The sequence below is a fragment of the Heptranchias perlo genome, chromosome 8 (genome assembly GCF_035084215.1).
Source record: "Heptranchias perlo isolate sHepPer1 chromosome 8, sHepPer1.hap1, whole genome shotgun sequence".
Lineage (NCBI taxonomy): Eukaryota > Metazoa > Chordata > Chondrichthyes > Hexanchiformes > Hexanchidae > Heptranchias > Heptranchias perlo.
In genome coordinates, this window is record NC_090332.1 from 23,760,114 (window position 1) to 23,777,175 (window position 17,062).

The 17,062-nt window shown below is 40.8% G+C and overlaps 1 protein-coding gene and 1 long non-coding RNA gene across 4 annotated transcripts in view; one reads left to right on the forward strand and one right to left on the reverse strand.

Moving 5' to 3' along the window:
- The window catches only part of LOC137324484 (uncharacterized), a 45,525-nt gene extending 44,732 nt beyond the window's left edge, over nucleotides 1-793 (reverse strand). For all 3 annotated transcript variants that reach the window (XR_010963628.1, XR_010963629.1, XR_010963627.1), the window contains exon 1: nucleotides 631-793. This is a non-coding gene — a long non-coding RNA (uncharacterized lncRNA). The remainder of the gene's footprint in view (nucleotides 1-630) is intronic.
- Nucleotides 1-17,062, forward strand: part of thada (THADA armadillo repeat containing) — a 307,554-nt gene that overhangs the window by 121,474 nt on the left and 169,018 nt on the right. The window contains exons 26-27 of the mRNA XM_067988802.1: nucleotides 9,092-9,181; nucleotides 15,560-15,691. Coding sequence (XP_067844903.1) covers nucleotides 9,092-9,181; nucleotides 15,560-15,691 — 222 coding nt within the window. The remainder of the gene's footprint in view (nucleotides 1-9,091; nucleotides 9,182-15,559; nucleotides 15,692-17,062) is intronic.

Here is a 17,062-nt window from a genome sequence, read left to right on the forward strand (position 1 = left end):
ACTGGCGGTGGGGGGGGTGGGAGGTCGAGGTTGCAATTGGGTCGGAGTCTCAAGGTCGTGGGGAGGGGGGATGGGAGGTAAGCGGTGAATGTAAGTATATTTTAAAAACAGATCTTTTTGATGGCGGTCTGCAACAGTCCTTTTAAGGACCACTGGTTAGGCCATGTGTCGAGCTGGTTTTCCTGAACGTAGCCAGTCCAGTGCCAGCTGCATTCAGGGCAACCTAATCTTGCACATGGGGCCTCAAACAGGTGTTAAGCCTCTTATTTACATATGCAAAGGGACTAATGCTTGTTTCAGGCGTGGGCCCTGGATGCCTATTTTTTGCCTACACCAATATGGCAGGCAGTGCACTTCCGGCTCATAGTGAACGTGCGCTTCCTGCCCGCCATATTGGAGGAATAGGTGCCCGTTTAGTGCCTGAAAAATGGTTGCGGCATCATCGAATTTCTAGGCCATGGTCTTTACCTATCAATCCTATCTGTGACCGCTAGATGGCTCTATTCAACTTTAACTATGAATACATCTCTCTTTCAAGAAAGTACTTTTTTTTACAAGGGTTGTCAACTGTGGTTGGTGATACTTTTGGAGGTTTGATTACGTGACGTCTGCAAATGTTATTGCGTTTACCTTATGAAGGTTGGGTCCACTGTAGTTGCGTATCTTTGCTCGTGGTTTTGCACCAGCAGCTGTTGTGCAAGAAGTTCCGAGAACCAGGAGGTTACCCGCATGTAGGCAAAGAAGGGAAACTGAAGGCGGAGAAAACGGGAAACTGAAGATGGAGGAGGGATTCACGGGGGGGAAACCAGAGGTGGGAGGAACTTGGATTCCACCAGTAATAATGATAGTAACTCACTGAAATTGCACCAATAAATAATAGTAATGCTGGTAACACTGCCAACCCTCCAGGACTGCCCTAGAGTTTCCAGGAATTAAAGATTAGTCTCCTGGACACTGCTGCGAGCAACCTGGGAGAAAAATCACAGGGCTATTATAAGAAATTGTTTCTTGTTTCATTTTCTGTGAACACTTTTTTGTTTATTAGCTGTAAAAGTATTGGAGATGGGGAAGAAAGGTTATTTGACTTGGCCGGACAGTTGGAGGTGGGAGCCCAAGTGATGAAACCTCCAGGAATATATCCAACTAGAGTTGGCAACTGTAGTAATACTCAGATTCCCCTCATAACCAACAGTAATACAATAACTCACTGAAAGTCTATAGGTAACTGATAGTAATAGATGTAATGCCCTGAAATGCTACTGGTAACTTGCAGTAAACCTATAACCTTCTCCAGCCCTACAACCCTCTGAGAGCTCTGTGTTCCTCCAATTCTGGCCTCTGTGCATCCCCGATTTCCTTCGCTCCTCTATTGACAGTCGTGCCTTCAGCAGTCTAGGCCCTAAGCTTTAAAATTCCCTCCCTAAACCTCTCCGCATCTCCACCTCTCTGTCCTCCTTTAAGACGCTCCTTAAAATTTACCTCTTTGAACATCTAATATCTCCTTATGTGGCTCAATGTCCAATTTTGTCTGATAACGCTCCTGCGAAGTGCCTTCGGACGTTTTATTATGTTAAATGTTTATTATGTGCTATATAAAACAAGTTGTTGTTGATGATGTTCACCCTGTAACGACAACCAGAATCCCCCTGCAATGATGAAGGTGCGGTCAGGTTGTCCAATCAATGCCACTTTTAACAAGCCCCATCTCTCTCCCTATCTCCTTGGACTCTAGTTTGGACTCCGGTTCTGTATGCAGGTGACAATTCTGAACTGGAAGCCAATCTGTACTTGGATGTTACATGTCAAAACTGGTTGGCACAGACTAACTTGAACCAAATCGAAAGGTCGCACAAAGGGCAGCGGGCTCGGTATTTGGGGAACTTGTCATAGGGCACATCGTCCTGAATTCAGCTCAGCACCAACATTTCTAACCCGTTTCCTGGGCTTGGATTCAATAAAGGTGAGTTTTCATAGATGATAGAAATTACAGCACGAGAGGAGGCCATTTGATCCCCCCAGTGCCTTTGCCAGTGCTGGCGTTCTCTCCTGTAATCCCATTCCCCAGATCCTTTTATAGTCCTCCTTTTCAAATACTTAATCCATTCCTTTTTAAATGACGTTCTAGCCACTGCCTCAATCACCACATGGTCTCATAGCCTTCAGTGCAAAAAATCTTCCCTTTTCCCTTCCTCCTTGGTTCTTTCAATGAGCATCCTCAGTCTCCATTCCTCAAGCAGTGGAAACAATCTTCCACTATTCACCCACAGTAAAGTGCCCAGGTTTCACTTACCCCTTTACTGGCTGCTTCTCTCTCGGTGCTGCTCCCACTCACTACGTTGTTGCTGTTCCCGGCTCTGCAGGAAATGTCATGTGCTTTCATTGGCACACTTTTATTATGTTTTGCACGTAGGGCATTGGGTAACCACATCTGCAATTTGTGCTGACGTACCAGGCCAGACAAGGCATCTCTTGTGAACCTGTAGGATCTTTCAATTCCTTGATGGCTTTGATGTGCTTTTACTAACATAAGTTGACTTGTGAAGATAAGCATCATTCAATAATTGCTTCATTTAAGAAGTGCTAATACTGTTGTGTCCTCAGGATTAACTTCAGATTTTGCGACTAAAAATCCTTCTGAGAGCAGAATTTTCAACATTTGTAATGATTGGTCTTTCAGTTTTTGTTGCCTTCTCACCTAGCCTTACTTGTAACATCAGGATACCATGCAAACAGTTAGTTATCATCTGTGCAAAATAAGGCAGGCAGCCTCAAGTCAATGCATTAGTTACATTAGTTCTCTTCAAATTTGAAATTAAAATAGTTGTAGTAATTAAAATGTGATATCTAGCGATGTTAAGGATACTTCAGGATGATATCACATGATCCAAAGTAAATGTTTCTCCTGTTAATTTTTTTCGATTATAATATTGTGTAGATAGGATTCATGTCCTCTTTCTTGAACCAACGACCTTCAGGAAAGAGTATTCTCCCAGTCTTAAACCAGTGCCCAATCAACAATTATGAATCCATAGAGCAAAACCATCCTTAAATTAGCAACTGCCTAGTTCTAATTTGAGAATCGTGCTCGCAGGAGACACAAGGCTGAAGAGTACTTGTTGTAATATTTGGTAGGATTGAGACACTGACAAGGTAATGAAAAGAATTCTGTACTCCTGGTGATCAGATTCAAATGGTTAGATACAGCAAACTAGAATGAATGGATTTGTAGTACTCATTTTAATAAGCACCAATGTCCAAGGTGATTTAAATAACACAGTGGGGATGAGTGCAGCAATGGAAAAGCTTCATAAATGATGCTAGAAAATTTATACTCATAGTTCCTTTATCTACACCCACCCAACAATAACCCAAAGTTATATCTACAGTCCATATTTCCCATTCTACTTGTGCCAAATAAAGAATAGAGAATAGTGATGCAATGGAATTGAATGGTTTTGCAGAAGAGATTACAAATCAACTATTGTGGAGGAATCGCAACCTCAAACAGTAATTTTGTCTTTTTTTCCCACAAAAAATATAGATTTTGTGATGCAAATATTCTGGAGAGTAAAATTTTGTTCAGTTGCTCTAATGCTCTTCATTAAGAGCTCCGAGTACAAATCATAGCCCTTTTTGTATTCGGGGTCCTTTCAGAAACTGGCGTTTATTTTCCTGCACTGCTCAAGCAAGGTAACAGGTGGACCAGTTTGCCATTGTCTTTGTGCTGAGAAGAATAACATGGATGGGATGAAGGAAACGGAATTAGGATCTGATTTCTTTGTGAAGAGCTGGCCTCATGACTTGGGCACAGCCTATAAAGTCACAAAATAATCTTTTCTCTGCCCACTCTTTGTTTTCTTTTATTATTTCATTGTCATCTCTTTTCAAATATTTTGCAAGTTAATTTTTTTAGGGGAAGAATCTACCATTTAACTATGAAGTGTACATCCACCATTCAGTTGGAAAACTTTGTTTTGTGAAGTATTTTGTGAGTCACCATTTATTTATTTATGCTTTATATTCAGTATTCAAAATGCAATGAAAGTTAATCTTATAGTTGAATAATAGAAACATGTGCATTCTGAAAGCTGCAAAGGCCATACAACACTGAAGGGGTTTACAATAAAAAGGAACAGACTGAGGACGGGAAAGGAAAATAGGGGTGGGGGAGGGGAGTGTAATGGGCGGCCGATCAGCTATTGCCAGTTTTCTGCCCCTGCTCTTGAGTCTTCATTGTGTGCTCGGACAATTCACATTGATGGAAAAACTACTATAATATGCGCAGGATAATATTCTGAGAATACAGAATGCATTTATTTTCAGAAAAAAATTCCTCTGCCCTGTCACATGGCAAGACTGGTAGAACTTACTGTAGACTTGTTACTCAACATGAAGCTACACAGCAGAACTTGATCATAATTGTGATAGTAACTGAAAAATATGTGCCAGTTATGCAAGATACAAACTCAAGTGGCCAAACTTGATTGTGAATATTCCATGAAAAAGCTAATGAAGAAATATGTGCATTTGTTATTGGAAAAAGGACTAGAATGTGTTTTAGGGGCCAACACTACCTAAGAATTCTGATGCTTGCTGTCAGGTTTTTCCCAACAAATCACATCAATCGTATTACAGTCTTGTAGTAGCACTTCCTAGACACCTATTATCCTCGATCTGTATAGTATTTTTTGGGTAGTGTGTAATTCGGAAAAATGTTGCTAAATTGTGCATTTTGAAATTGATTCATGTGTATTTTTTCAGTTTTGCTTGGCAGAAATAGGATTCCTGTACTTTCAGTATTCTGCTGTATAAGGCTTGCAATCCAGTGTCAAGATCCTAAAATTCAGTTTTTAGTTTATCTTCCAAAGGAACCGTTTTGCTTTGATTTACTTATGTAATCAAGGGTATTGATACAGAATGCCTAGTTAAGCCTACTCACAATGGTTTCTTGTCCAAAGGTAACAACAAAGCAAATACAGGATATAACTAAATGGATGCAGCACAGATAGGCACAATACTAGCTTTGATATTAGTAATTCAATATCTTCTGAGCAATTTTGATAGTAGAACTAAATTTTTGCTGGTGGTGCTTATGCAAGAAGCAGCATATTGAGTCCTGGCCTAGATTAACCAGCACATTTAATTTTTTTTAAAAATAGAATGTTTAGAAAAATGTGAAGGTTTTGAAGATTCTGTTGCTGCAGTCGGATGGTAAGGCTCTGGTGGAGACACAGAGGTGGGCAGACAGAATAATGCCTTGCCTAAGTGCTCTTAGTTATGAGTTGGGCCTATACTCTCTGGAGTTTAGAAAAACGAGAGGTGATCTCATCGAAACATATAAGATTCTGAGGGGGCTTGACAGGGTAGATGCTGAGAGGTTGTTTCCCCTGGTTGGAGAGTCTAGAACTAGAGGGCATAGTCTCAGGATAAGGGGTCAGACATTTAGGACTGAGATGAGGAAGAATTTCTTCACTCAAGGGGTTGTGAATCTTTGGAATTCTCTACCTCAGAGGGCTGTGGAGGCTGTGTCGTTGAGTATATTCAAGGCTGAGACAGATAGATTTGTGGACTCTAGGGGAATCAAGGGATATGGGGATTGGGCGGGAAAGTGGCGTTGAGGTCAAAGATCAGCCATGATCTTATTGAATGGCAGAGCAAGCTTGAGGGGCTGTATGGCCTACTCCTGCTCCTATTTCTTATGTTCTTATGGAGATGTTTACTTTAGAGAAGTACAGGTATCAAGGTAATTGAGGTTTTCAAATGATGAAGGAATTGGAGTCAGTTTGTTGGACATGTTATTTGAGATGAATAGGGATGACAGGACTTGAGTATGTACATATAAAATCTATATGCAAAAGGTTAGGTTAGATGCCAGGAAATACTTCCATTTACAGAGAACCTAAAAATGTGGTGAGTATGGATTCATTGCAGTCCTTGAAAAGGAAACTTGACCTGTTCTTGAGTGAAGAAAGTGTTTCCAGTTATGGAGGGTAATTTGCTGGTTAGCTGTGATTATGAGTATTGGCTACTGCAGTCTTCTGAAGCCTTATTTAATTGCCTTATGGAATTGGATAGGAATTTTTCAGAGTTTTCCCTGAATGGACTGCATTTTTTTCCATTGATTTTGGCTCTTCCAGGAGATTGTGTGGTCAGGAAATGGGTCAATAGTGTAAGTGGTTGCAATGTGTCTGGATGGGGTGGGCTTGATGGGCCTGATGTTCTTTCCTCGCCCTTTCCGTATGTTCATGTGCAAATTCTAGGACCAGTACTGCTGTACTTTAAAACAAAAACACAATAAATGAATGGTGTCTTTATCTGCCCAGTATCTAGGTAATCAAAGAATGGATCAAACAAAGAACGGTTACTACTTTATTGTGGCTTGCTGGAAAATATCACAAGGAGTCTAGAAAGGCTTGCGCAAAGTTGTTTATGTTCTAGTGCATTGATAAAAATTTCAATCCCTTCATCTATGAAGTTCAATTCTTTCAGTACACTTACTGAGGACAAATACCTAGTTCTGTCATAGCCCATACAACAACTTTTGCTCCTTTTCATATTATTAATGGCCGTATAATGGAACAACTTCCTTTCATAATGCGCCTCATAAAATAAGCTTGATAATTAGTTTTCCTGATCTGCCCATTGTTCCAGCATGGAATCCAAATTGCTTATTTCTCCCTTTTTCTCTCTTCCCTACGCCCCCCACCCCCAACTCTTCCAGGAAATAATTAAGATTGATTGAAATTCAATTTGCTTTGAGAAAACTGCCTTCTACAGACATTGGTTTTCATTTGAAGAGTTAGTTACAGGCTTTGATCGTTCATTAACTTTACCTCATGACAAAATGATTGGGTACTCCTTAATTCTAAATTTCTTACCTAAATTGTGACGAAATTATACTTGTTGCTTATGTCCATTTCTGTTCTTTTCTGAAATAGCGCATGTGATTCACTGTCAGATATTAGGAAAGCATTGCCTTTAGTAGCACTAGACTTCGAATTCAAAAAGATTGGTATGTACCAGGTCATGGTCACTCCCTCCAAGCATTGCTCCTGAACACCTCTCTCCTGGCATTCCTGCTGCAGGTGATTAGTACATGCAGTCATGAAAGTTACTGTGTCCAATAGTTTCAACCACTTACAGCAGAAATGCTAGAATGTAGGAGCTCAGGAACAATCTGTGGAAGAAGAAAAACAGCACTTATTTGATCGAGAAAAGAGGGGTGAGCTGGGAGCATCGTTTTGGAAGGGTGGGATGGAAGGAGAGTGACTGGGGGAGGGAAAGAGAGCGCAGACGTTAACTATGGCAGGAAGAAGGCAGGAGAGTGCCAACATTAACTACAGGTGGAAGGAGAAGGTCAATTTGAACTGGGAGGGGAGGAGAAGAGTGACAACTTATTCTGGGAGTTTGGAGGGAGAGAAGCATGCCGTCTTGAACTGAGAGGAGAGGGAAGCCAAGTGGCAGCTTGAACTTGGAGGGGTGAGAATGTCTCTATGAACTGGGTGGGTAAGGGGCAGATGAACATTGTTTATGAACTGAATTCAGAGGAAGTAGATTGACTTTGTGAATTGAGGAGGTGAGTTTGAAGGGCAAGATTGGGTCTGGTTGATCTATTGAAAACTGAAATGTCACTTAGATTTTTAATCTTAATAAAGGAAAAAAATAATTGTGGAATATAACCGTGTAAAACTATTTTTACAGTTTAAAAAAAATTCAGGGCAGCATACCCCAGATCCCCCAGATCCCCCGACAAATGCATCACCAGTTAGCAGGAGGTGAAGGGGGTAGCATCTTTCTGATTAGAATAATACAAAGATCAATAAGTCTGGGTTTGAATACCCTATTTGTTATTAGACATTTTTTTTATTGACACTTTTTTCCTCCCATTTTCCTCCCGATTATCTGCTGCTACTGATAGAAAAGAATTTTAAAATATATTAAAACAAATCTTTCTCAAAATATCAGAGAGAGAGTAATTTTCAATAAAACTGAGCCGAAGTCCTTTCATTTTCGATGAAAAAAGTTGCAATGCCTACATTCATTGCAGAATTCAAAATACTGGAAAATGCAGCAAATCAAGTGCTAAAATTCAAAACTTACTTGAGGGGGGTGGGGGAAGGGCATTGAAACATGACCTCAGCTGCCATCCTTTCCCAAGAATATAAATCATACACCTTACAACACATAAAGGATCTCCCTTCAGGCTTTCATGTACTGATGTGCCCCACCTTTCCAATGCAAGTGAAGGATTGTTTAGGATTTCTACAGCTTAAGTTACAAACCTGTTTCTTGCTGCACTTTCTGTGTAATTACTTGTTTTTATATGTCGTAGGCTTGAGTTGTCTGCTTTTCTTTCAAGCTGTTGGTCAGCCTTTATTGATAACAGGTTGGGACATTTGAGCATTGTGAATAAAGATAATTGATTATCTTTTTTGGTTGGGTCTTCAACCTTTGAATTATATTATCCTCCACATGCTAATTCCCACCTAACTCACCCTGCTGTATTGGGTGGTATTTGTGGAAATGATCTTTCTCAAGGACCTTACAAATTGATTATAATTTGGTTATCGTCTCCATGGGTTAAACAAAAAACCTAGCTCAAGTTGTGGTTATATTCATGGTGGGAATGAGGTAATGTTTTGGCATTGAAGTGATAGCAGAATGTCCTAAAAAGACTATGTCCTTCTAATGTTCATTCTCTGTTGATGGCTTGACCTAACTTCATAATTGGTGGAGAAATAATATTCATAGATCCTCCCAAGATATGTAATCTGTGTCTGACCCAAGTCAAATGAAATACTCTTAATACTTTTGTGTTGTCTGCTTGATGAACATTTACAACAGTTGACTACGTATATTTTTTGATGTGTAGAATTTTTTTTAAAGCACTTGGCAGAAATCCCGCATGATGATTGCAGTATATTTTTAGCTTTCATTTTGATGAAATCAAAAATGTTAGCTTTTAAAAGCTTTTTACTCCTCAGGAGATTGATAGCCTGAAATAGCACCAATGGAAGTTAAAATACCCTGAAAAATGTAGTGCAAAAGTGTATTCAGTGTTTCATTTTATATCACTTTTTTTTCTATATAGGATGACAGGTAGAGAATTCTTTACTCGTTTTCCCACACTTCATTCCTTCCTCCTGAAACAGCTGGAGACGGTGGCAAACACAATGGACAGGTACGAAACTGAAGTCTGTTCAAGGTTGACTATTCGTGGAAAATTGGCTTAGAACTGTTTTGGCACCTAAAACAAGCTTATTGTTGCAAAATCCTTTTTTTTTTCTATCGTAGAACATGGATGTTTAGAGCACAGAAGGAGGCCCATTGTATCTGTAATGGCTCTTCGTTGGGACATTGCAAAACTAATCCCACTGCCCTGCTCTCTCTCCATAGCTTTGTATCTTTTTCTGCTTCAAATATTTATTTAATTTTTCCTTAAAAGATGCGATGGTCTCTCTCTCAACCAAAGCATTTCATCTTCTAACAGCCTTCTGCGTAAAGAAATTTCTTCTGAACCCTCTCCGCACTCTGTTAGGGACAATTTTAAATTGATGACTCCTCATAACTGACTTCCTAATCAGAGAAATAGCCTTTCCCTATTCACTACGTCAAAAACGTTCATAATGTTTAGAACCTATATTGAATCTCCTCTTGCGCTTCTCTGTTCCAGTGGAATTAGTCCCAGTATCTCATGTCTCTGTTCGTAACTGTAGTTATCCTGATATATCTATAAGCATTTGTCTCTGGCTATCATTTTGTACATGTACCATTTGTGTTTTAACTTCATGACCGAAACCACCCCTATCAGTGCTCTTTTTCTTCTTTTCCTCTGCCTCTCCCTCATCCTCCTCCAAGGCCGTTAGAAATGTGGTGTGGGTGTTTGTTCTTGATACTTTTCTGTAAAAGGATTTTTTTGACGTGGCATTTTAAAGAAGGAACCAAGGTACAGGTTGTTACAGACTAAAAGCTACTGTGGGCCTGTAATGGCAGAAAATACAGTTTTGAGAGCACTTGAATAGCAGCGATTGTAGTTTTGTAAAGATTACTTGATGTCGTTTGTACAAGAACAGCAGAAACTAATGTGCTAGATTGCACTTCCATTGCTGTCTGCTACAGGCCACTATCCATCTTTGTAGGTCAAAAACCTTTGGAAAACATCCTCTGATATCATAGCTCATGAAGAATCTCTGGTAAAATCAGGCATTTCATTCATAAAACAGCAATACCTCGCATTTATATAGCATCTTTTTACTAGAAAGAAGTTACAAGGTGCTTCCCAGAGGCATAATCAGAGAAATATTAATGCTGAGTGAAAGAAGGCGTTACTAGGAGAGGTGGCCCCTAAAGTTGGTCAGAGTTGAGTTCAGAGAGTTTTAGGCAGATAATTCCAGAGCATAGATGGCTGAAGGCACAGCTGCCAATGGTGGGACGAAGGGAGAGGGATGCACAATTGGCCAGAGTTTGAGGAATGGAGAGTTCTGGGGGGGTTATAGAGCTGGCGGATGTTACAGAGGTAGGAAGGGACAATATGTGAAGGGATTTAAATACAAGGATAAGAATTTTAATTTGCAAGCGTTGGGGATCAGGAGACATTGTAAGTCAGCGAGCACAGGGGTGATGCGTGAGTTGAACATGGTACGGGATAGGATGTGGGTAGCAGTGTTTTGGAATAGCTGAATGTTATGAAGGATGGTTAACTGATCAGGTCAACCTGTTATAGTCAAATCTGGAGGTGACGACGGCATGGATGAAGCAGATGGGCTGAGGCGGGGCAGAGATGGCCGATGTTAGTGATGGAAGTAGGCAGTCGTGGTGATGGAGAGGATGTGGGGTCAAAAGCTCAGCTTATAGGCCCCAACAACATCCCGGCTGTAGTGCTGAAGACTTGTGCTCCAGAACTAGCTGCGCCTCTAGCCAAGCTGTTCTAGTACATCGACAACACTGGCATCTTCCCGACAAAGTGGAAAATTGCCCAGGTATGTCCTGTCCACAAAAAGCAGGACAAATCCAATCCGGCCAATTACCGCCCCATCAGTCTACTTTCAATTATCAGCAAAGTGATGGAAGGTGTCATTGAAAGTGCTATCAAGCGGCACTTACTCACCAATAACCTGCTCACCGATGCTCAATTTGGTGGTTGTCGGAGGCCAATCATCTCAGCCCCAGGACATTGCTGCAGGAGTTCCTCAGGGCAGTGTCCTAGGCCCAACCATCTTCAGCTGCTTCATCAATGAAATTCCCTCCATCATAAGGTCAGAAATGGGGATGTTCACTGATGATTGCACAGTGTTGAGTTCTATTCGCAACCCCTCAGATAATGAAGCAGTCCGTGCCTGTGTGCAGCAAGACCAGGCTTGGGCTGATAAGTGGCCAGTAACATTCGCGCCAGATACATACCAGGCAATGACCATCTCCAACAAGAGAGAGGCTAACCATCTCCCCTTGACATTCAACGCCATTACCATCGCTAAATCCCCCACCATCGACATCCCGGGGGACACCATTGACTAGAAATTTTACTGGACCAGCCACATAAATACTGTGGCTACAAGAGCAGGTCAGAGGCTGGGTATTCTGCGGCGAATGACTCACCTCCTGACTCCCCAGAGCCTTTCCACCATCTACAAGGCACAAGTCAGGAGTATGTTTGAGTACTGTCCACTTGCCTGGATGAGTGCAGCTCCAACAACACTGAAAAAGCTCGACACCATCCAGGACAAAGCAGCCCGCTTGATTGGCACCCCATCCACCACCCTAAACATTCACTCCCTTCACCACCGGTGCATCGTGGCTGCATTGTATACCATCTACAGGATGCACTGCAGCAACTCGCCAAGGCTTCTTCAACAGCATCTCCCAAACCTGCGATCTCTACCACCTAGAAGGACAAGAGCAGCAGGCACATGGGAACAACACCACCTGCACGTTCCCCTCCAATTTACACACACCATCCTGACTTTGAAATATATCACCGTTCCTTCATCGTCATTGGGTCAAAATCCTGGAACTCCCTACCTAACAGCACTGTGGGAGAACCGTCACCACACAGACTGCAGCGGTTCAAGATGGCGGCTCATCAACCACCTTCTCAAGGGCAATTAGGGATGGACAATAAATGCTGGCCTTGCCAGCGACGCCCACATCCCATGAACGAATAAAAAAAAACCCAAGACTGGATTTCGGGCAGGTAATCTGAAATCATAGAGGCAGTGGAGGGGTCGAGAGAGGTGGTGGAGAGATGGAACTGTCATCAGTGTCCATGTCGTCAGATGGTAGGCAACATGTAGATGAAGAAGAGGAGGAGATCAAGGATAAACTCTTGGGGGATCAGAGGTAAAGGTGCAGGGGCGGGAAGTGAAGCCATTTCTGGAGGTGCTCTAGTTGTGATTGGATAGGTAAGAGTGGCACCAAGTGAGGGCAATCCCACTGGACTGGACAATGTAGGAGAGGCATTGGAAGAGGATGAAGTGGTTGACCTTGGTAAACAAAACAACTTGCAATTTAATGGCGCCATTAATGTAATAAAACATCCCAAGGCACTTCACAGGAGCGTTATCAAACAAAATTTGACACCGAGCCACAAAAGGAGATATTAGGATAGGTGACCAAAAGCGTGGTTAAAAAGGTAGATTTTAAAGAGCATCTTAAAGGAGGAGAGAGAGGTAGAGAGGTGACTAGGTTTAGGGAGGGAATTGAAGAGTTTAGGGCCTAAGCAGCTGAAGTTATGGCCACCAATAGTGGAACGATGAAAATCGGGGATGGGCAAGAGGCCAGAATGGAGGAGCGCAGAGATCTCGGAGCGTTGGAGGGCTGGAGGAGGTTTCAGAGATAGGGAGGGGTGAGGCCATGGAGTGATTTGAATACAAGGATGAGAAGTTTAAATTCAAGACATTGCTGGACTGGGAGCCAATGTAGGTCAGCGAACCCAGGGGTGAGGGTGAATGGGACTTGGTGCGAGTTAGGATACGGGCTCCAGAGTTTTGGATAAGCTCAAGTTTATGGAGGGTGGAAGATGGGTGACCACCGAGGAGAGCATTGGAAATGCTGCAGAGAGTTCAAGTTAGCAATTATGTAGCGCCTTTCACGTGTTCCAGAGCACTTCATGGCCAATAAATTGCTTTTGAACTGTAGTCACTGTTATGTACACTAACACAGCGGCTAATTTGCATGCAGCAGGGTCCCACAAACAGCAATGAGAAGAAAGATCAGATAATCGACTTTGGTGTTGGATAAAGGATAAATGTCGGCCAGGAGACCATGGAACATCCGTGTTCTTCTTTGAATAGTGCCAAAGGGTCTTGTACAGCCACCCACAAAGGCAGGTGGGGCCACAGCGTAATGTCTATCTGAAAGATGGCAATATAGCAGACACAAAATTTAAGTAATTCACAAAAATATCACAAATTTGTCCACAAATTTCTTTATCTACTGGTAGCCCTGTGCAGTCTCATATTCTCATCCCAACTCCCAGCACTTTGCTCCTGTTGTGGGAGATCATTGGAGGAAAAGGCAGTAATTGCAAATAACTGCAAGAAAATGATACAGTTAGAAGAAATCATTGAAGTAACAGAAAAAGCACGAGGAGTATCACAGAGATAGACACAGAGGAAGGGGGACAATAACACACACAAGAAGAGATTAACAAAGAAAGAGGTACAGAGACATATGGATGGTACAAAAGATGATTCATTTTGGAAGGAAGAATGAAGAGAAGCAATATAACTAAATAGTGCAATTTTAAAGGGGGTGCAGGAACAGGGAGTCCTGGGGGTTCATAGACACAAACCTTTGAAGGTGGTAGGACAAGTTGTTCTAAAAAAAAAAGCATATGGGATCCTTGGCTTTATAAATAAAGTCAGAGTGTATAAAATCAAGGACGTTATGCTAAACCTTTAGAATTCACTGGTTAGGCCTCAGCTGGAGTATTTTGTCCAATTCTGAGCACCACACTTTAGGAAGGATGTCAAGGCCTTGGAGAGGGTGCAGAGGAGATTTACTAGAATGGTATCAGGGATGAAGGACTTCAGTTAAGTGGAAAGACGAGAAAAGCTGGGATTGTTCTCCTTCGATCAGAGAAGGTTAAGAGGAGATTTAATAGAGGTGTTTAAAATTATGATAGAGTAGATAGGGAGAAACTGTTTCCACTGTTATTTGTAATCTATTTCATAACGCTCTTCATGACATAAGAAATAACACTTTCCCTGTTAGTAGGCTAAAAAGATTTTTCTGACTCGCAATTCCCCGACACTAGTTATGAAGCCGTGTGTGAATGCTCCAGTGCTGGCTATTGCGTTGTTCTAGGTCACACAGGGTTAAGTAATTGTGAAATGGTTTGAAGTATGAATCATACCTGTTTGAATTGTGAAAAGTTTTGAATTGCAATGCTGTGGCTAATCACAGTTGTGAATCCATTAAATACTGAAGCAGCAGAAAAAAAAAAGAAGGGAGTTCTTACCCGACTGTGACTTGCTGCAGATTGTATGTCAACTGATACCACCAGCTAGACAATAAGCTGAAGACTTGACCCTTGACCCCTGACCCACCCCTAGCTCTCCATGTCTTAGGATTGGCCAGTTGAGTTTCTAGTTAAATTGGCTACCACCCTTCCAGTTATGGGCTTGTCTGACAATGACTTCTTCCCTCCCACTCAAATGAATGAAGCCATTCCATTTCTCCCAATTTCATAGTTGGAATGTGTTAATGGACCTCTATTTTCTTAAGTTGATATGGCATGTGGGAAGCTCCACTTCTCCAGCCAATTCGTCTGGATCTAAATCGTACTTCCATAACATGGGTGTTCTATGGATTTCATCCCTTGTGAGTTAAATTTAATCTTTCATCAACAAGGGCTGCCAACACTAGCTGAATGTATTCTTGGAGGTTTCATCACATGACCTCCTACCTCCAACTGCCCCGCCCCCATGCTACTGCCATTGGTCACCCAGCACGTCCATCCTCATGCTGCACCGCCTTCTCATACCAATTGGAAAGTGAAAAGACTCTTCATTACCCAATTGGATGATTCTTGACAGTCAAACAGCCTTTTTTCCCATCTCCAATATTTTTATAATTAATAAACAGAAGTGTTCAAAGAAAATGAAACAAACATACCATTTTTTTTAATGCCCTTATCTCCAGGGTTGCGCGCAGCTGTGTTCTGGAGATTAATCTTCAATTCCTGGAGACTCCAGGCCAATCCTGGAGGGTTGGCAACCCTAATATCAACATCTTAATATGAAATAATTAAAATGCCTCCTAGATCAAAAGCTAAAAATCCCAAAACATGACAGTCCAGTTACACCAGTTGGCAAGAGCAGATCAGTATTCTGATACAACAAAATTATGGTGAAACACAAAATTTAATTTTATTTTAGATGGAGGTTAGATAGTTGTTTGTTGTGTAAAACTTCTACTTGCTCACAAGAGAAAACAGAATGATTTATCTTCTTAAAGGTACTCAGATTGGACATGAGTCTAACATTGATGTTCTGTTAATTTATTCCACTCATAATTATTAAAGATTTTCATTCTTTCTCTCTCATCCCCATATATGTAGTGATTCTGGTGTGCTGAAGCTCCACCCTAACCTGTTCTTGTTGCTGCTTGTTCTGGGTCGATTATATCCATCCCCCATGGATGGCACATACTCAGCTCTCAGCCTGGCACCCTTTGTGCCCTTCATCATAAGGTAAGATAGCTCTCATAATTAGGGTTTTGAATGATAGAAATGCTTTCTGGTATTGACATACTGAGAAATGTGTTTTTACACCTTTTAATAATGTGAATATATATGATTTTAAATATATTGTATTCATTTCTCATTACAAGATGCAAACACAAATGATTATGTATCATTATTATACATTACCATTATCTATTAATAGATCCATAGTATAGTGTTAATTGTCAAGTCCCAAATGCAAAAAATGCCACTGTACTAATCCACATTGCTGGAAAATACGGTAGATACCAATACTCATCTGAGCTATGTATTAATGGACTGTCTTGTGCCCATATGCGGGTCTGTTACTATGCTTTAAATTTCCTAACAGCATGTCATCAAGTCCTACAATGACGTACACTGTGGTATGTAGGCTACACAGACCGTAAACGTCTGACTCGGAGGAAAATCTAATACGTTACTTGCATAAGGACATTGAATCCTTCCAATCCAGTTGACATGAATGAGGTTTCTTTAGCCTGATTAACTACTTTTGAAATACCTCAACAAAAGAATTAAAATAGTAATAGTCAATCCCACCCTCTCTTGCAACTTAAGAAAGTATCAAATGTGTAACTTTGTGTATGTTATAAGCAGTTGAAAGATAGATGTTAGCACAATTCTGTCATTTTTATACATAATGAAATTAGCACACTTCACTGAACTGTTAACATTCTAAAGCTTTTCCCCGTTTTGAGAAATGAAATAATATCTTTGGAAATTATATGTACATTAAAGTAAAGCATGGGATCTTGAGTCTGATTACCACCAATTTTAATCAATCAATTTTAACCAATTTTAAATGACTCGTTCATTTCATTTGCTTGAGTTACAAATCTTAAGTTATCATAAAGTTAGCTGAAGTATCTTTGATAATTGCCAAGAAAACCAACAGCTGCATTTTTTATAAACTTAATCCTTTTTGTTTAAAAATCCATACACGAGCAATAATAGTTTGATTTTTTTTTAAATATAATTGGAAAAATCAGCAATTATCCAATAAAACAGTGTGGAATTCATGTTTTCAGGGAAAAAATGAACTCACATTAAATTTGAATCTTGCAATGATTGCTAATATATGTGAATGTTGCAGTTCCTTATTAAGTATCCAAAGTACACTGTTACCTCATCTCAGCAAATCTGAACTTATTGGGAGGTTCACAAATCCCCAGTCAGTGTTGTTTAAAGAAGCTGGTTTCAGTGAATTACGGTCATCTTCCCAGGACCGATTACATCGAAGGCTCTCTAATTTGGCAAAGTGGTGTTATTTACATTATTTTTGAACATGTTTATGCCCTTGGAAAGCAGAGTACACACATTAAAAAAAACAGGAATGTC